The 21740-nt window shown below is 39.7% G+C and overlaps 1 protein-coding gene across 1 annotated transcript in view; it reads left to right on the forward strand.

Annotated features, from left to right (window-relative positions):
- Positions 1-1718: 1718 nt before the first annotated feature.
- The window catches only part of LOC132824217 (uncharacterized), a 43690-nt gene continuing 23668 nt past the window's right edge, over positions 1719-21740 (forward strand). The window contains exons 1-6 of the mRNA XM_060838523.1: positions 1719-1879; positions 2403-2735; positions 15849-16166; positions 18845-18955; positions 20593-21033; positions 21292-21663. Coding sequence (XP_060694506.1) covers positions 1771-1879; positions 2403-2735; positions 15849-16166; positions 18845-18955; positions 20593-21033; positions 21292-21663 — 1684 coding nt within the window. The 5' untranslated portion in view covers positions 1719-1770. The remainder of the gene's footprint in view (positions 1880-2402; positions 2736-15848; positions 16167-18844; positions 18956-20592; positions 21034-21291; positions 21664-21740) is intronic.

A 21740-nucleotide genomic window follows, 5' to 3' on the forward strand; every position in this document is an offset into this window, starting at 1 on the left:
TCTGTCTTTATGTCCTCTGTCTTTATATACAAGTTTGACGATGGCCTAGTGATAATATTAGTGGATTGGTAATCCAGAGATCCAGATAATGTTCTGAAGACTTGCTTTGAACCATGTCACAGCAGATAATGGAATTTCAATTCAATGCGAAAAATCTGAAATTACAAGTCTAATGATGATGATGAATCCAATGTCGGAAAACCAACCTTGTTCACTAATGTCCTTGAGGGAAAGAAACTGCTATCATTATCTGGTCTTGCTTATGTGCGACTAGAGACCCACAGCAATGTGGTTGACTCTTTACTGCCCTCTGGGCAATTAGGGGTGGGTAATAAATGTTCCCTATCCAGTAATGCCCTCATCCAGTGAATGAATAAAGAAAACCACTGTGGTCTTTAAAAGGCTGTAATCTTTTCCTAGGTACATTTTTATCCTTTATGCACAATAAATAATTTAGGATTTTCCTTTATTTTACCATTATTCTTTCATGTCCCCTTTTTTTGCTCTCCTAATTTCCTTTTAAAATTTCTCCTTGCACATTCTGTTCTCTTGGAAGATTTCTGTTCTTTTGAGCTCTCAGTATCAGCCATTAACCTTCCTTTTTCTCTTTATCTAATCCTGTATATAAGGATATGTGCACAATCTATCCAGACAGTATTACAAACTCATCTTGAACATGAGGACTTTCAAGGATATAGGCATCATGGTAGCTCCCAGATTACTGAATGTAAACTTCTAACAAGTTGAATTGATGATCACAGAACACACTCACATTGAAAGAATGGGACCCCTTTCCATGAAGAAACTTAGGAGAAAGTGATGACTGCAGATGCTGGAGAGTCGGAGTCAAAAAGTATGGTGCTGGAAAAGCACAGCAGGTCAGGCAGCATCTAAGGAGTAGGAGAGTTGATGTTTCAGGTATAAGCTCTTCATCAGGAAAGTGGAGGGGGAAGGGGGCTGAGAGTTAAATAGGAGTGGCGGGGGTTGGCTGGGTGGGGTAGGTTGGTGAGAGGTAATGGTGATAGGTCTGTGGGGAGGTGGAGTGGATAGGTGGGAAGGAAGTTGGGCAGGTAGGACAGGTCAAAAGAGCGGTGCAAAGTTGGAGGTTGGATCTGAGATGAGGTAGTGGGGGGAGATTTGGAAACTGGTGAAGTCGATGTTGATGCTGTGTGGTTGGAGTGTCCCGAGGTGGAAGATGAGGTGGTCTTCCTCCAGTCATCAACAGCTTGGATATGGCAGTTGTGGCCCAGGACTTGAAGTAGTAGTTGAAGTGGTTGACCTCAGGGCGGTGGGGGTGTTTAGTACATGTGTCCCAACTATAGTCCCTGAACCACTCTGTGAATTGGCATCACCTCTCCGATGTAGAGGTGACCACATCAAGAGCAACAAATGCAGTAGATGAGGTGGAGAGATGCGTAGGAAAATCTCTACTGGCTTTGAAATGATCCTTTCAGGCCTTGGAATTGAGATGAAGGATGGGGGGTGCGGGCGTAGGTCTGACATCTCAAGGGAAGATGGAGGACGTGGACCTAACAAGATGTAAGATGGCAACGTCAGTCCCTGAAACATCTCTATCGATTAAATAAACTTAAAACAATACACATATTCTCCAAGAATGTGTTGGCGATTGACTGATTACAAACCAATAACTAAACGTCCTTGCTTTAGCCACCGATACTGAACAGAATTGAAATGGTCAGTCGTGTTTATTAGAGAAAAGTATCACGTGATGGAAAATCGAAAGTGAAATTATCTTTCATCTTTTGCGAAATGGTTGTGCAAATGTCTGCCGAAAAGTCTTTCCAATTGAGGGTTAAGGCTTCTGCTCAGGGTCTCCTGCTGTATGCTCTGCTCTCCTTGTGGTCTCACTGTGCAGCAGGTAAGAAGCTGGTCCGCATGTACTGAACTCTCCCTCCCCGCCGCTGGCACTGACAGGGAAAAATATCTTGGAAAAACTCGACTCAAAATGCAGTCCCGAGTCTCCCGAACTATTACAAGTTTCTAACAAACCCATAACTATTATGTTTTAAACAATTTTAGAATCTTTGTGTCTTTTGTGGGGGGTTGGATTTAGTTCCTGTAAATTATTACCGTGAGTGTCTTTTAGTTTCTAAGCATGTATTTTAGAAAATACAGCCACACCCATTACCCAGGCCGAACGCATTTCTGATTAAAACAAATTGCGTTTAATTTTAGTTTGTTTAATTCTCTAATCCCGGAGTTCTTTAGCCTTTTAATACGTGTGTACATTTAACATGGACAAATAGAAAGATTAATTTCGATCAATTATAGAGTCCGATAGCATGGAAACAAACCCTTTAAATTCTGTATTTTGAGTTTCTTCAATTCCTTTTATTTCTAGTTCTGACAATTGAATGTCATTAATTACTCTCTTTATCTAGGAGCCTTGGATGTGACCATATTTCCAAACCAAACACGGGTCATCATGAAAAAAGATTTTATCCTGAAATGCAAATTTACTGGTTATCATAACCTCAGCCGGACAAATGTTGGGGTCCAGTGGCTTGGACCCTTACAAAAGGAGATCTACACCTTTGATGCAGGCAAGCATGTTCCAAAGAGACAAGGAGTAAAGCTGTCTGAAGCTGACTTATTGAAAGGAGATGCTTCCCTTTTCCTTCCAAATGTACAGATTGATGATGAAGGGAAATACACTTGTATTGTATTTGTCACACCTGAGAAGGGTGAAAAGAGTTCACACCTGCTAGTTTTAGGTAAGATACTTAAATTGCTACCTGTTGTTGTGTTGGGAAATGCCAAGTTAGAAGTGTAAAGCAAAATGTTAATGATGGTGGTTCTTTGAAGTGGAGATTTAGCAGGATGATGCCAAGGCTGATGAGTTTTAGTTATGAAGATAGATTGAATAAACTGAGGTTGTTTTTCTTGGAGCAGAAGAGACTGGGTGGGGGAACATGATTGAGATGTACAAAATTATGAGGACCAACTCAGGGTAGATGAGAAGAAACTTTCCCCCTTTGTTGTGAGTACAACACCACAAATTACCTTTAATTCAGCTACTTAGTAAGAAATCTCTGAGACAATCAGGTACTGAAACAATGTTTTAAACTTTATTGCAAAAGATCCCTCAGCTAAGCAAGTTAAACCTCACTATTCAACTTGGCTATTGTCCGATTAACGGTGGAACTTGGTCATGATTGCACAGTGTCTGTCTCTGGAAGTGTCCAGGGTTCAATCCTTATGCTGTGTTCTTCTTCAAAGTTCTGCTGAAGGGGGTGGTCTGGTGTTCGATTCTTAGACAGAGTTTCATCCCATGCATGATAATATTAATATTTTTAAGTCATCTTATCCAACTTACTGCAAGTCTGCAGCTTGCTTCCTGAACAGAAATAGCTTCATTGCTCCTTGTTACATTTAGCCTTAACTGTTTATTTGAAGTCACAACTCTCCCACAGTTAACTCTTAAAATTCTTCTGCGGGGCAATCAGTTGTCCTTGTGGCATAATGCAGTCAGTTATCCAGCAGATTTCAAAGCCGTTTTGTTCATGTGGTTTCACTCCCTCTTTTCCCAGGAATAGCTAATTGTTTTCAATTCCTATATACTTCTGCCATTTTCTTTCATAGTTTATTCCAGAGTTATTGCTGCTGCTTTCTGTGTCTAACAGTTTGTTTTATTGATTGCTTCATTCCAGGAATAGTTATTAAAGTTCTGACCTTTATGATATCACAGTCCCTCCTCTATTTATTATTTTTAATATGATGAACAAACAGAAGTTGGCCATTTCCCAACATATTGGTTCATATCCAAGCTGATTTGCTATATCATGCACAATTTAAAAATGTACCATTTCATTATGCAGTGTAGATACATGTAAACCAATAATCAATTAATGAATTACAAAATAATGATCAGTAAATGAATTGCAAGAGGAGTAAGCATGCACAAAGAAATAAAATTACACAAAACAAAAATAAAACTGCTTTATGCATCACCCATTGCAGCTTACCATTGTCATGTCTTCACAGGACTACAACAAAATGTGAAATAATATGAACCCACACCGCTATTCCAAATGTTATCCCACCAAGAGTGTTTCTTAAGGTTTTTAATATCTGTCCTGATTCTCTGACTATTTGGCTGCACCTTATCCGGTAATTTGTGTGCCTTTCTGAAAATCCCTTTTATTTCTTTCATATTTCCCTTAGAGAAAGGTGACATTATATCTCATATTTTTGTCAGTAGGGCCGAACCATTTCTCTAGCTGAATCAGTCACATCAAACATCACACTTTCTCTTTCTGATGTTCACCAATACCATTGTTCCTATCCACTTGAGCATTTGCGGGTAAATGTAAAGTGTTGAATCTGTGATGGGACAAGTTGTGATAATGATATTCCTTTAAAGATGTTGTGATATAATACTCTCGGTTGCATTTCCAGCTCTGATTATGTTGTCTCAAGCGATGCTTGAAATTTTGCAAGTACAGTTAATTTTTCATTTTCACTGGACTCAAAACCACATGTGGCTTGTCCAGTTCTATAGATTGGATAAGGACGAACAATAGCTTTATCAGTCTGTTGGCATTCATTATGTGCTGTGCCTACGAGTCTTTTTCTACCACATAAGGTGTAGATTCTCCATAACTGTCATCCAGATGGTGATTTGGATCCCTCCAATATTTTGTACTGTTGTAGCATTTAATGGTTTGTCATTCTTAGATATAACAGGTATCCCTAACTCAAGACTTATTCTGTTCCCTCCCATACACGAATCATTATTCCATACTATTGTTAATCTCCTTAGCTCACAGATAGAGATTTTACTTAATGTTCCTATCCCATCAGCTAATTTCCTTAATTTAGTGTTGTCAGCCTATGTAAGAACTTCTGTCAGTTTAATTTGATTTACATTTTCTCTCTATTGATTGAACATCCAATTGCTGTATATACTACACAAAATTACATTTATTTGATGTTGACCGCTCTTTCCTGCTTCCTTATTAGTTTGTTAATTGCGCTGGTGAGTGATTCTAAAATGTCACCAATATGAAATGTATCACTGTTCATGGTGTCCCCCGCCTGACTGCTAACTTTAGTGTTATCATTCACCACACCCAGTATACCTTTTTAACTTGAGAAATTAATTGATTTAATTGATCACTTATAACTCTCATGTCCAGACCATTAAATGTCTGCAAGCATCTTCTATCAAACTTTTGCACTTGCTGTTTTTTTCCTTGGATTGTGTAACCTTCTTGATTAAACAACCTCTTGACCAATCCACTATAAATGTCAGGTAAAGGTATTGGACATCAAGATGGTACCTGAATACCTAAGAGATTTAGAATAACTGGTACTAATTCATAATGGCATTTTCATAGCACACTTTGCACATACTTTACATAACCATCTGGCCTCTGGGTCCTGCTTTTCTTACAGGACATAATCCAAGGTTTTTGGCCATTTCCGATGTTAGGGCAAGTGTGATCTGAAGTTCTTTGTAAATCGTCAGCACAAATGAATTTGACTTTCATATCGCATATAAAATTAACGGAACTGTGGGCAGAGGCATCTTCCCATGCTGTCGTCTGCACATTATTGGTGTTTGGTTACGTGTACACACCATGTCCACTTGTACTCAGCACTGGATCCTGACTGCTGACTCCATATTTCACTTGCAAAGGCCCAGCAATTCCAAAATCAGCTTCGTAATTTATCTAAAGCTCAAAAACAAAACAGCAAGGTAGTTTCTGCTCTTATTTACAATTTCTCAGTTCACACAGATCCTGAAGTTGAATTTTGTTCTTCAAATATTTGTACTCGTCACTATTGTTTCTTGTGAAATAGAAGGTATGGTGGCTCATTGATTAGTACTGCTGCTCACAGCACCAGGTATCTGGGTTTGATTCCAGCCTCGGGTGGCTGTCTGTGTGGAGTTTGCACATTATCCGCATCTCTGTGTGTGTTCCCTCTGAATGCTCTGGTTTCTTTCCATAATCCAAAAATGTGCAGGTTTGGTGAATTGTCCATGCTAAATTGCCCATAGTGCTCAGGGATGTGTAGGATAGGTGCATTTGTCAGGGGATATATAAAGTACTAGGGAAGGGGCATGGGTCTGGGTGGGTTACATTTCAAGGATTGGTGTGGACCTTTTGGGCTAAATGGCCTTTTTCTACACTGTAGGGATTGTATAAAATTCTATTTAAAAAGTCTATGCAGACACTTTGACCAATTATTATGCTCTCACTCTCCTCTCTAGAGTTCATCACAGGGATATGGGAAGCAATTGGGTTTGGGATCCACTTTCACTAAATTCCTGTTCCAGTTCCTCTAAGTCGAAAGTGTATCAGAAAAGCTTGTCACACCTCTCTCCACATCACTCCAGGAAATAGATATTCACTCTTTCGTGGCTGACTCTAGAGTTTTCCTCCACCCTTAACTAACCTAACTTAAAATTTTACTGTTCCTTTGTCTCACTTTTCAAAACAGCTGGTTTGTGCCAAGTTACTGGTCAACTGCCTATTTTCTCGTTTATGCTGTTGGATCTTTACTTTGGGTTTGTACCAGACTGGTATAGGTGGATGCAGTAAACGTTTACCAAGTATGATGGAGGGGCGCCTGGGTCAGGATTATAATTGTATTCCTTACCCTGAACTAAATAACATGCAGCTTCACCCTTAACCAATCCCAAATCAGAATAGTCCCTTTCATTCCCAAGTCCTTATATGGGTTCCAAAGCACAAAGAAGACCTCTCTGGCTGGATAACTATGGCTTCAAGGCATCAATCTCCAGTTGGCATTTTAAATGATCACATTCTGTACTTGTTGTTCAAGCTGTGCTTGGTGAAGGACTTCAAGTGCTGCCTGGAGATCTTTACATTTACTTTCCAGTTCCTGATTCTTAATTTCTCACTCCTGAATTTATCTCTGTCTTCTCAGTATTTCTGTTCATGTCTCCAATTGACTTTGATTATTTGAGATGTAAACTATCTTCTTCTTACTGGCAGTCTCTATGGATTTTAACCTTTGCCTTTAATTCTATGTTTTCCAACTTGAAGATAACCCTTTTATGACTGAAACTGCTCGGGCATCAAGATTCTGTTTTAGTTCTGCATTTTCTGACTATAATTCTTCAATTTCTGACTTCAACTCCCTTATCTCAACATTTCTCTGCTTTAACACATATTTCATATACCAACTTTCTTCAAAAAGACAACAATTTCCTGTCAGCCCATCCTGTTTGGGTGTGTTTCCCCACAGACTTCCTGATTTACAAATAATCCAGTGCCCTTGGATTTGTAATATCCCAAGATTCCAAACACTCTTATCACTTTGGAAATTTCTTATTCAAATATTCTTTAATCAAGCTCTCCCATTCAGATTGACTGTTTGCCATGATTTCAAAGCTAAGTTCAAAAGCTCAACTCAGTAATGTAAAAGCTTAAGTGTTCCAATTAAATCTGAAAATTTGTTGCGTCTGTCCTCATCCACCCAATTGGATTCTGGCCATCACGTGAGGCCTCTGCCCTCTCAATCCAGGTCAGGCAGGACTTCTGACAATACAGGATGGTAGGTTCAACTTTGGAGCAACTTAGTCACTTCTTATCAAAGCCTTCCCAGGGACACCAACTGCTGTGGGTAAATCACCATAAGTTACCTTTAATTTGGTAACTTATTAAGAAATCTCCCAGATAACCAAGTACTGAAGCAATGATTTAAACTTTATTGCATGTAGCAGACAAAATAAGATCCCTCAAGTAAGCAAGTTAAGCCTCACAACCCAACTTGGCTGTTACCAAATTTATGGTGGAACCGGACCATGATTCCACATGTATTTCTCTGGAAGTGTCTAAGCTTTGATCCTTGTGCCATGCCCTTCTCCAAAGTTCTGGTAAAGTGGGAGTTCTGGTGTTCAATTCTTAGACAGAGTTTCATCCTTCAAGTCTATGTGTGATGTTATTAATAATTTTTAAAAGTCCTTTCTAAATTGTTGCAAGCCTGCAGCTCGCCTTCTTATCAGAAGGAGCTTATTTGTTCCTTGAGTGTCTGTTTGAAGACACAGCTTTCCTGCAGTTAAACCCCTAAATTCTTTTGCAGGGCAATCACTTATCCTTGTGGCATTAAGTAGCCAGTTCTCAAGCAGATGTCAAAGCAATTTTATTCATGTAGTTTCAACTCCCTCTTTTCCCAGACCTGGCTAATTGTTTTCAATTCCTGCATAAAGTTTGTGCTGGTCTTTGATAGTTTATTCCAGACTATTAAAGAGTTATTGCTGCTTTCCATGTTGAACAGTTTGTTTTGTTGATTTGTTCAATCAATGAGCAGTTATCAAAGTTGTAGAATTCATAATATCACATCTTGGTGAAGGAGTCAATGACCGGGGGTATAGACTTAAAAAGTATGTCAGGTCTTTTTGTAACCAGAGGTGGAAATCAGGAACTATTTGCCTGTGAGAGTGGTAGATGCAGAAGTATAAGGAATATTTAGATGTGCACTTGTAATGCCAAGGTGTGCAAGGATAAGGTCGAATTGTTGGACAATGAGATTAGAATAGTAAGGTGGTTGTTTTTGACTGTCATAGACTTGATGTGCTATGGTTTCATTTCTGTGCTGTTCACCTCCGTAACTGTTTCTCCTGACTGATAAGTCTAAAACCAGGGGAAATAATCTCAGGATATGGGGTTGGCTGTTTAAGACTGAGGTGAGGATGAATTTCTTCAATCGGTAGGAAGTGAATCTTTGGAATTCTGTCCTATTAGAGCTGGGAAACCCGAGTATGTTCAAGACAGAAATTAAAAGAAATGAATATGAAGATGGAATATGAAAGTGGCATTAAGGTGGATGATTGCCTGTGATCAGAATGGAGTGGCTAAGCTGGCTTGATGAGCTGAATGGCCCATTATTCTTAGTATGTTCCACTGTCCTGTTGAAGAAATCTTGCCACAGTTGCATGAGACATTGGTGTGGCTACACCTGGAATGCTATTTGTAGTTTTGGTCTCCTTGCTTAAGGCATAGATATTTTTAAATCAGTCTGTTCAGATATGTTATGACATATGTTATGATTTGAACCAAAGGCTTCAGTCCCAGAAACACGGACATCTCAAGATCGCCACAAGACCCTTTCAAGGAAGGATGCACTTGCATTGGAGGCAGGGCAGCAAAGATTCATTAACTTGATCCCTAGGGTGACAGGATTGTACTTCGATGAGAAGATGAATTAATTGAGACCCTCTTGTCTGGACTTTAGAAGAACCCAAGAGGTGATATTAATGAAATGTTCATTATTATGAAGGGGCTTGACATGGTCAGTATAGAGACTTTGTTCTCCTGTCTGTCTCAGGAATCTAAAAGGTGGGGTTAAACTCTCATCAGTGAGAAGTTGATCAGTTACTACTGAAATGAAGAGAAATTGAATTCGCTCAGAGGGATGTGGGTTTTTTTTTAGAATTCTTTGCCCCAGTTGGCATTTGAAGTGTCTTTATTGAATTTATTTATGGTTGACAGATTTTTTGGTCTCAAGATCAGTCATGATTGTAATGTATGGAGAAGATGGCTCAGCAGACCAGATGGTTTTCTCCTGGTCCTGTTACTTACATTCCTATGTTTAAACAAGTATTTAAGATCTGAATAGAAATAAATTATAGTTCATTAATATAAATTAATTCTTTATTTCTGGCCTGAGCATTTCATATCTCTAATTTTTTGCAGGCCTACAAGCCTTACCCAGAATTTAATTCTTCAGACTGTGGCCTCTTAATATCCTCTTGTCCTCCATCTCACAAATCCAAAGTAATGTTTGCCCTTCGTTTTGGGATTTGCTTCATAAACAGTTATGTGTTAGCTCAGGCTCATTTAGAAGCACTCTGAATCAGAAGCTTGTGGGTTCAAGTCCCATTCCAGAACTACTCCAAAAAACTGAACAGCCATGTCTCCAGAATGCAGAGTTCTGCATTGTCAGGGGTGAAACGTTAAATGAAGACACTGTTTATCCTGTCTGTTAAATGTAAAATATTCCAAGACACTATTTCTGTGAAGGGATTTACTCCTGTTCTCCTGGACAATGTTTATTTTGGAGCAACATCACAAAATCAGATTATCTGAGCCTGATACCATTAACAATATGGTAATGATATATACCATATATCATTATATGTGACTTCTACATTCCACATTCAAATACTTAATTGGTTGTAAAACACTTTGGGGTTGAGAAAGCTTGCAGTCTTACACATCTGCTATAGGAGATAAAGGAAAGTGCTTGACCACGGAGGGACGCATTTGTTCAGAAGAATCAAGGGCATCTGTACATAGTGTCAGTGGATAAGGTGATAACAGTTGTTTACTTCTGGAATGTGTAACAGTACTTTCTTCTTCCCACACCCCCACCCCAGGAGCTGGAAGCTGCACACTTTTCATAGTGGGATGTTGGACAACCGAGCTTCCGGTTTATATTGAAGACTCTGAACAAAACTTACACTCAACAGGAAAATAACTTGTAATTTAATAAGCTGAGTGGAATATGCACATAATAGAACAACCCTGATACATTTTCATGTATACCACACTGAAGAGATTTGAATTTATGAAGCTTACTCCCTAGTTTTGACTGTTCTGGAATGTGAATGTCAAGCTAAGAGAACACAATGGCTGAAATTGACATAGTAAGAAAGTTAGAAGATATTCCTACGTGAGAGAGAGAAAACATTCTTCTGTAAATTACATTCACTGGCCTAACAGTTCAAGGGATTGTGTGTGCGCGCGCACGCGCCGCTGGTCATAGAGTCATAGAGATGTACAGCATGGAAACAGACCCTTCGGTCCAACCCGTCCATGCTGACCAGATATCCCAACCCAATCTAGTCCCACCTGCCAGCACCCGGCCCATATCCCTCCAAACCCTTCCTATTCATATACCCATCCAAATGCCTCTTAAATGCTGCAACTGTACCAGCCTCCACTGCATCCTCTGGCAGCTCATTCCATACATGTACCACCCTCTGCGTGAAAAAAGTTGCCCCTTAGGTCTCTTGTATGTCTTTCCCCTCTCCCTGACCCCAGGGAAAAGACTTTGTCTATTTATCCTATCCATGCCCCTCATAATTTTGTAAACCTCTATAAGGTCACCCCTCAGCCTCCGACACTCCAGGGAAAACAGCCCCAGTCTGTTCAGCCTCTCCCTGTAGCTCAGATCCTCCAACCCTGGCAACATCCTGGTAAATCTTTTCTGAACCATTTCAAGTTTCACAACAGCTTTCCGATAGGAAGGAGACCAGATTTGCACACAGTATTCCAACAGTGGCCTAACCAATGTCCTGTTCAGCTGCAACATGACCTCCCAACTCCTGTACTCAATACACTGTCCAATAAAGGAAAGCATACCAAACGCCTTCTTTACTATCCTGTCGACCTGCGACTCCACTTTCAGATACTATGAACCTATACTCCAAGGTCTCTTTGTTCAGCAACACTCCCTAGGACCTTACCATTGAGTGTATAAGTCCTGCTAAGATTTGCTTTCCCAAAATGCAGTACCTCACATTTATCTGAATTAAACTCCATCTGCCACTTCTCAGTCCATTGGCCCATCTGGTTCAGATCCTGTTATAATCTGAGGTAACCCTCTTCGCTGTCCACTACACCTCCAATTTTGGTGTCATCTGCAAACTTACTAACTGTACCTCTTATGTTCGCATCCAAATCATTTATGTAAATGACAAAAAGTAGAGGGCCCAGCACCGACTCTTGTGGCACTCCACTGGTCACAGGCCTCCAGTCTGTAAAACAACCCTCCACCACCACCACCCTCTGTCTTCTATCTTTGAGCCAGTTCTGTATCCAAATGGCTAGTTCTCCCTGTATTCCATGAGATCTAACTTTGCTAATCAATCTTCCATGGGGAACCTTGTCGAACGCCTTACTGAAGTCCATATAGATCACATTACTGCTCTACCCTCATCAATCTTCATTGTTACTACTTCAAAAAAACTCAATCAAGTTTCTGAGACATGATTTCCCAAGCACAAAGCCATGTTGACTATCCCTAATTAATCCTTGCCTTTCCAAATGCATGTACATCCTGTCCCTCAGGATTCCCCCCAACAGCTTGCCCACAACTGAGGTCAAGCTCACTGATCTAAAATTTCCTGGCTTGTCTTTGCCACCCTTCTTAAACAATGGCACCATGTTTGCCAACCTCCAGTCTTCCGGCACTTCACCTCTGACTATCAATGATACAAATATCTCAGCAAGAGACCCAGTAATCACTTCTCTAACTTCCCATAGAGTTCTAGGGTACGCCTGATCAGGTCCTGGGGATTTATCCACTTTTGACCGTTTCAAGACATCCAGCACTTCCTGCTCTGTAATCTGGATATTTTACAAGATGTCACCATCTATTTCCCTGCAGACTATATCTTCCATATCCTTTTCCACAGTAAATACTGATGCAAAATATTCATTTAGTATCTCCCCCATTTTCTGTGGCTCCACACAAAGGCTGCCTTGCTGATCTTTGAGAGGCCCTATTCTCTCCCTCGTTACCCTATTGTCCTTAATATATTTGTAAAAACCCTTTGGATTCTCCTTAATTCTATTTGCCAAAGCTATCTCATGTCCCCATTTTGCCCTCCTGATTTTCCTCTTAAGTATACTCCTACTTTCTTTATACTCTTCCAAGAATTCACTTGATCTATCCTGTCTATACCTGACATATGCTTCCTTCTTTTTCTTAACCAAACCCTCAATTTCTTTAGTCATCTAGCATTCCCTATAGTTACCAGCCTTCCCTTTCACTCTGACAGGAATATACTTTCTCTGGATTCTTGTTATCTCATTTCTGAAGGCTTTCCATTTTCCAGCTGTCCCTTTACCTGCGAACATCTGCCTCCAATCAGCTTCTGAAAGTTCTCGCCTAATACTGTCAAAATTGGCCTTTCTCCAATTTAGAACTTCAACTTTTAGATCTAGTGTATCCTTTTCCATTACTATTTTAAAACAAACAGAATTATGGTCGCTGGCCCCAAAGTGCTCCCCACTGACACCTCAGTCACCTGCCTTGCCTTATTTCCCAAGAGTAGGTCAAGTTTTGCACCTTCTCTAGTAGGTACATCCACATACTGAATCACAAAATTGTCTTGTACACACTGAAGAAATTCCTCTCCATCTAAACCCTTAACACTATGGCAGTCCCAAATGATGTTTGGAAAGTTAAAATCCCCTACCATAACTACCCTTTTATTCTTACAGGTAACTGAGATCTCCTTACAAGTTTGTTTCTCAATTTCCCTCTGACTGTTGGGGGGTCTATAATACAATCCCAATAAGGTGATCCTCCCTTTCTTATTTCTCAGTTCTACCCAAATAATTTCCCTGGATGTATTTCTGGGAATATCCTCCCTCAGCACAGCTGTAATGCTATCCCTTATCAAAACTGCCACTCCTCTTTTGCCTCACTTTCTATCCTTTCTGTAGCATTTATATCCTGGAACATTAAGCTGCCAGTCCTGCCCATCCCTGAGCCATGTTTCCAAATTGCTATGATATCCTAGTCCCATGTTCCTAACCATGCCCTGAGTTCATCTGCCTTTCCTGTTAGGCCCCTTGCATTGAAATAAATGCAGTTTAATTTATTAGTCCTACCGTGTCCCTGCTTGCCCTGTCTGTTTGACTTATTTCTGTTCTCAACTGTACCCGTCTCAGATCGATCTCTTTCCTCACTATCTCCCTGGGTCCTCCCCCAACCTTACTAGTTAAAATCCTCCCTAACAGTTCTAGCAAATTTCCCTGCCAGTAGTCCCCTAAATTGAAGTCCCCTTTCAATTTAGGTGCAATCCGTCTTTCTTGTACAGGTCACTTCTATCCCAAAAGAAATTCCAATGATCGAAAAATGTGAATCCTTCTCCCATACACCAGCTCCTCAGCCATGCATTCATCTGCTCTATCCTCCTATTCCTGCCCTCACTAGCTTGTAGCACTGGGAGTAATCCAGATATTACTATCCTTGAGGACATCCTACCTAACTCTCTGTAATCTCCCTTCAGAGTCTCAACCTTTTCCCTTCCAATGTCGTTGGTTCCAATGTGGACAATGACCTCCTGCTGGCCGCTCTCCCCCGTAAGAACATTCTGCACCCTCTCTAAGACATGCTTGATCCTGGCACCAGGAAAACAACACACCATTCTGCTTTTTCTCTGCTGGCCACAGAGGCGTCTGTCTGTACCTCTGACTACAGAATCCCTGAACACAATTGATCTCTTGGAAGCCGACATACCCCTCGTTGCATTAATGCCAGTCTCAATACCAGAAACTTGGCTGTTCGTGCTACGTTCCCCTGAGAATCCATCACCCCCTACATTTTCCAAAACAGCATACCTGTTTGAAATGGGTATATCCACAAAAGACTCCTGCCCTAGGTGCCGACCTCTCTCTCCCTCCTGGAGTTAACCCATCTGTGTGACTATATCTGAGACCCCCCCGCGCCCACTTTCCTATAACTGCCATCCATCACATACTGTTGCTGTTGCAAATTCGTCATCGCTTCTATCTGTCTCTCCAACTGATCCACTCGATCTGATAAGATTCGCATCCAACAGCATTTATGGCAGATATAATCCGCAGTAACCCTTAAACTCTCTTAAACTCCTACATCTGACAAGAAGTACACGTCACTGCAAAGGCCATTTTTGCTCCTTCACAATCTACAGACCCAGAAAATAACACCGTCTTATTCCTCTACAAACACTGCCCCTGGTTAAATTAATAGCTATGTGGAAAGGTTAATTCTCTTTGGCCTGATTTGAGTGTACCATTGCATGCCACGGATTGAATGTGTGTGTGTTGTTCCCTGGAGCTCGAGATCTGGGTGTGTTATGAATATAGTTTGCACTTTGGGAATTTAAGAAGGTTTTAAAAGAAAAAGCCACTTTGTAGGACAATGATACTGGGCATGTTAGCTCAGCGAGGTTACCTTATGACTTTCAACATAGTGATGCACTGTTAAAAGGGAAGTTTATCTAGCTAAAGGCAATTGGCATTTGGCTTGGCTCGATCAGGGTTCCCACCTTGATGTGCATATGGCTTAATTAGTCAAGTGTACTCAGACCTGTCAATGAGTTTCTCTTCCTCTGCAAACTTTTTGCCATTTTATTGCTGATTAAGGACGTGATTTTTTTTTTAGTAATTTTTATACCAATTTCTGTACAAAGACAGCTTGTTTGCAGCAGTAAAGGGGGATTGTCTGAGAGAGCTCTTAGGGGAAAGAGCTGGCACCACTACTCTGCGAATGGTTTTAAAACCTTAGCTCAAGCCTGGCATGTAGATATCTATGTTATAATGTAATACTGATGCCATTGATAATTAAAGGTAATAATTTAAACTAAAACTGTTCCTAAGAGTTTTATATTCCAGACTAGTACAGAACATTATCTCCGGGATGAACCAAGAGAGACTTATGGGTCGAGTCCATCAGGGATTCCCTGAGCTGTCTTTACAGGGTGACTTTAACAGAGTGACTTGATATTGTGAAGGGTGATACGTGCATATAGTCTTTATTTCGCATTATTCTTATCTTTTTATAAGGATATTGGTGCCCTCGTCATCTTTCTTTTCAGTTTCTCGACTTTTTACTCATCTCTTCTCCCATTTCTTCCTTTTACTTGTTACTGATGGAGGATTGAGGCATTGGAGAATTTACTTTAGATATAATTGTGCACTTTCTTGAAGAAATGGAGTACATTATTAAATAAATTGCTGAAGCAAAGAAAGTTTTGTTTTTAGCACACATTTGTTGAGAATAATTTAGAACCGAGATTTTTATGGTAATAAGCCTTTTCCCTGTCTGACCTATTCTTACATTTGTCTTTAATGTAGCTCAACCAGAAGTCCATTTGTCCACAGATCACATCACTGTTCTGACAGGAACAGAGAGATCTGTGAGTTGTAATGTTAAAGGATTTTACCCTAAACAATTTGCTCTCACCTGGGAAAAGATAACAAATAAAGGAAAAGAAACGCTGGAAGATCAGTTTTGCACAGGTGCTGCTACTCCCATGGATGATGGAACTTTCAGTGTTTCTAGTAGAGTCAAGATTGAACCAACATTGAAGGATGATGGTGCTATGTACCAGTGTACCGTAACTCACCAATCGGGTTCTGATATTAGCAAGCATACTAGACTCACAGTTAAAGGTACGTTCTCTTCTTTGCAAAATATTTTTCACTCTGCTTTTGTTAAAACTTACACATGCTTCAACAATTTACACCATTTTGTTTAACATTGAATTTTAGCTGAATTATGCCTCTGACTTAAATCAGGAGTTATTTCTCTCCCATTACACAATAGAATTATTAATGTATACAACAATGATTTTTGAAATTAACTAGATATGACATTTCTAATCTTGGAATGTGAGCCAATTATACATGTGTTCAAAAACTTTTTAACACTAGATGTTAGAATTACATATGGATTGCTTTTAGAATGAGTTTTATCAATTTTTGTTAAACTGCTAACAAAAGTAAATAAGTAGGGTTACATTGAAATTGCCTCTGCAGTGGAGTCTGCATATATTCATACAGTTGATCAAAAGTACAGCTAGTTCTCCTATAACGCTGTAATTGCGTTCCAGCAAAATCTCGCTTATTATAAGTAATGGGGCCAGTGAGAAAAGTGGGGTTGGGCAGACCAGCAAAAGCTATCATTCACAATCGCTCAGAAATCACCCAGAAGTCTTAACACAAAGTGCAGCATAGCCTGAATGAAGATTGAAATAATATTCAGTAACAAAACAAAAGTAAATTTAACACAATATATTTAAGAAAGAATGTAAGAAAGCTGCTCTATGTACGGTACCTCTCTCCAAACGCTGTTCTGTTGGCACCTGACACCAGCGCTCATGCAGAATAGCACAAAGACCGATGCTGACATCATACAGAGTGTTCGCGCATATGCAGAGTTGCATGAAGACCAGCACTAACATTTTGCATGTGTGGACATCGGTGCATGCACAGAATGAGTAGAACATCAGTGTGTGTGCAAAATGGCATGAAGAATTTGACATATGCATTGGCACGTGCGCAGAACGAAGCACACAAACTGATCACTACTGGAATTGCGCCATTTTCAACGGAAGTAAGTGTTCTCCAAAACACCCTTCCATAATTCTTCAGCAATGTTATAGCCAAATTGCACTACTGAAAATGCGCGTTATCCCAGAATGTCCTTTTATTAGGGAAAAAGCGAGAAAAGATTAATTTTTTTCAAAGGATAAGCTCCAATTGAGTGATAGTTAAGAGGTAAACAAACACTTATTAAAGTTGGAAAAAATAGTTAAAAGGGAAAATAGAGAATCATCAGGTACACAAATCTGATCATTTATATATCAGGGAGGTCTTGATTAATGTTGTAGTTTTCATTCCTGATAATAGCTACTTTAGATCATGGATCTAAGTTAATCATGGATTCCCATAGCATTCAATGTTTGAGAGAGTGGGGTTCCTTAGGCCATTTCTTGACTCCAAAACATTTTTGTGCCTAGAAAAACCAATGTATTGAAATATTGTGCCATGCACATGCAGTACTGCACATTCCTAGCTGAAATAGAGTAATAGAGCTGCACAGCATGGAAACAGACCCTTCGGTGCAACTCGTCCATGCCAACCAGATATCCCAACCCAATCTAGACCCACCTGCCAGCACCCCACCCATCTCCCCCCCAAACCCTTCCTATTCATATACCCATCCAGATGCCTTTTAAATGTTGCATTTGTACTCGCCTCCACCACTTCCTCTGGCAGATCATTCCATACACATACCACTCTCTGCGTGAAAACTTTGCCTTTTAGGTCTCTTTTATATCTTTTTCCCTCTCACCCTAAACCTATGCTCTCTAGTTCTGGACTCCCCCCACCCCAGGGAAAAGACTTTGTCTATTTATCCTATCCATGTCCCTCATAATTTTGTAAATCTCTATAAGGTCACCCCTCAGCCTCCAACGCTCCAGGGAGAACAGCCCCAGCCTGTTTAACATCTCCCTATATCTCAAATCCTCTAACTCTGGCAACATCCTTGTAAATCTTTTCTGAACCCTTTCAAGTTTCCCAACATCCTTTTGATAAAAATAAATCATTGATATAACAAATTTTGTGTAATTTTGCATTTATTTAAGTAAAGATGCCCCAGGATTGTCGAATTGTTTTACTTTTCTTCTTCAGATGGGTATTTCTGTACCATTTAATGCCAATATTTGGTATTGGTGATATCAAATGAATATTAATGATTTCAATCCAGATCCTTTTAATTTCAAAATGGTCCAACAGTACTGAATTTATTACTGGGGGTACAACTCTGAAACAATTGTTTCAGTTATCATTCACATAAATTATAACAATGTCAATGTAACTTCATTTCCATGGATAGTCCCTGACTATCCCCATCTACAATGGAATTATTTTTCCCATGATACAAAATTAGCTGTAGAGTACATATCATGGGATTGGTGGATTTCTCTGCGTGAGCCTTGTGCCTTTTTGTTTCTGATCATCCTGTTCAGGTATGTTATGACACACATCCACAATGGGTGTGATTTGAACCTGTGCTTCCTGTCACTACCACTACACCATAAGAGCTTCATCTGGACCATTTTATCTCTTGGGCTTAATTGAATTTATCAGTAATACTTCCTGCTAGATGCTAGCATGTTCTTTTCAAGAGAGGATATTAACGGATTGTCATTTCAAATTCTTTAAAAACTTTATTGTGTTTAATTATTTTAAGTTATTGTTTAGTACAACACAGCATGGATGAAGTAGTTTATTTTCTGAGGTAATTTTAGACTAAATGCTTTTCTACCTGTGTTTCAATTCAGAGCCTGAAAAACATTCTTCAGCTTTAGCAGTTGCTGCAAGTATATTTGGTACTTTGCTGTTATGTGCAATGTTCTTAGCTTTTGGATGGCTCTATTGGAGAAGAAGAGGAGGTAACACATCCACTTATGAATATAGCATTCTTGTAATTTTTTGACTACTACTTGCATCTATTCCCTATTAGAGACTTGGGGTGTTGGTGCTCCTTCGGTCAAGTCCCCATATTCTCAGATGAATGTGTGCACGTTAGAGGGAAATTGACTGGTGGTGGTTTAACTTGGGTGTCACCACACCTCTGGAGAGGTGAAATGGAAGGACCTTTACGGTTACTTTAGACAATACATCAATTGAACCACATTGTTGGCATCACCCTGCATCGCAAACCAGCCATCCGGCCACCTGAGCTGTTTGTGCTCCTACTGTGGTATATAGAGAAAGGAACTTCAAGATTACGTTTAGCTGTAGTAGACAGTCCAGTCACAAATTGTGTCCCAAAGTTTGAGTATTTGTATTCAAACACACATTGTGCTGATTCTCATCACATTTTTAAAATTTACTCATGTTTTACGAATGTCACGGTCTGGGCCAGCATTTGTTGCCTATTTCTAGTTACTCTTAAAAAGGGTTGAAGTGCTCTACCTTCTTGAACGGCTGTAGTCCACTTGGTGGACTACACATTGTCATTAGGGAGGCAAGTTCCGGGAATTTAATCTGGCACACTAAAAGAATAGTGAAAGATTTCCAAATCTATATGGTGATTGGCTTGAATTTGAATTAGCTTTATCTTCACATGTACTCCACTCGCCAACAATTAGGGACCTAATGTGGTCAAATGAATGGGTGACTTGTGTGCCTTCCCCCGCCAGCTGCTTGTCCACCTGTCTCCCAGCAGGGAAGAACAGTGGCTAGTTTCCCAATTGACCACCTACCAGCTGAGTTGGGTAGGGAGTACAGGGGTGGATTCTGAAATCCATTTCCTTTTGACCCCCATCTCCCCCAAATCTGAGTCAAATCTTGCCACTTACCACCGCCTGCCCAAATGTCCACATCTTGTGAGAAGAAAATTAAAGAACACAACTTCTTGTTGCTGGATCACCAACAGAGTAGACTTTGACCAACAAACATTGGGATTCAGGGACTCCGATGCCCTTGCTCAGCTCTTAATGAACTAATTCTGTGGCAAGAGGGTTAGTTATCTCTCTGGTGTAAGTGCCTGCCTAATGCATATTCTTTGAAGTGAAAAGGGAAAAATCCCAACCAAAGTTTCCATTGGATGTAATTTACATGTTTTTTTTAATTTGTTTTTGGATTGAGAAAGGACAATGTAAACCTTTCTGAAACTACTGCTTACATATTGTGGTGTTTGCTAATGTCACTGGGCTAGTCATCTAGAAACTCAGTCTAATGCTTTGGAGAACATTGGTTCAAATCCCATCACAGCAACTAGTGGAGTTAAATTCAATTAATAAATCCGGAATTGCAAGTTGCATATGACTCCAACTGTATGCCAATTTGGTTGAATCTCAACTGCTCTCTGAAATGTCTGAGCAAATCCCTCCATTCAAGGGAAATTCCGCAAGGATAACAAGTGCTGGCTTTGCCAGTGACATCCACATCCATTGGCAGAATAATTTAAAAAAACATAAATTCATGACTTGCATAGGCATTCTGCTTGTAGCCAAGCAAGAAAGTAAAACAGCGTAAGCAGATAAGAATGTTTATATTGTTAAGTTTTAATCTTCTTTATTAGTTCCTCCAGAAATTACTGAATTCAGCAAACCTTCCGTATTTCAACATTTTGAAAAAGGCTTCATTAATTACCAAGTCAATGGATTTAGACCTTCTGAGATTCAAGTTGTTTTAATGTTGAAGAGGACGGGGAATGAAAATGGAACAAAAATTTTTGAAAGGTGTTGCACACAGAAAACTGCAGAAAATTATAGGCAATTAGCGTTTGAAATTATTCGAAGTGAAGAGAGCCTTCTTCGAAGTGATTGTTGGCCAGATGAATCCTTTTTGCCTTTGGAACCAACTTTATCCGAGAACAGTGACAGGACGTTCAAATTACAGGGCAGTGTTGAAGTCTGTCCTGATGTAAAACGTGATAATGGGGCTGAATTAATTCTTCTTGTTTACCATGACACTCTTGCCCAACCTGCTTCAAAAGCTATAACACTGGAAGTTAAACAAGGTAGATCATATACACATTATTTTCATAATTTGTTTATGCTTCATGAATCCGTTCGGGTTATTTTTTGTAAACTTATGTATTTGTCCATACAATGTAATATGTTGTTAATAGAGGTCATGCAGTTTTGCTATCTGTAGTCTGGTAACATTATAGAAAATTCAACTGTAAAAATAATAATTTCTTCTTGTTTTTATTAAGACATGGGAATTGTTTCAATTTCAGCAGATGACTTCTTTATTTTGTTTCCCTCTCCGAAAGTCCCACCAAAAATGTCAAACATTGTGGTGCCACTGCAAGTCCATCATAATGAGCCTGCAGCCCTGATTTGTTCTGTCATTGGATTTAAACCAAAACCTCTTCAAATCATATGGCAACGAATCGGGCGGGATGATAAATTGGAAGAACTTCTGCGATTGGATCAGGAAAGGACCATCTTTGCTCGTGACAATGGGAACAATTGCAAGTATCATCATCAAATCAGTGAGGTAAAATATAAAGATAGATCCTATGGTATCACCAGTGCCCTAGTTATTTTGCCAGATGTACTACAAGACCAAGGAACAAAGTATATCTGTCAAGTACGACATGTGGACACGGATGAGCAGAAAGATACAATTCTGAAAATTACAGGTATGTCATTCTTCTGACTTCCCTTGTGTAGAGCAGTGGATTAGATATGTTTACTGACACCATTATTTTCCCCATTT

This window comes from Hemiscyllium ocellatum, chromosome 18, assembly GCF_020745735.1.
Source record: "Hemiscyllium ocellatum isolate sHemOce1 chromosome 18, sHemOce1.pat.X.cur, whole genome shotgun sequence".
Lineage (NCBI taxonomy): Eukaryota > Metazoa > Chordata > Chondrichthyes > Orectolobiformes > Hemiscylliidae > Hemiscyllium > Hemiscyllium ocellatum.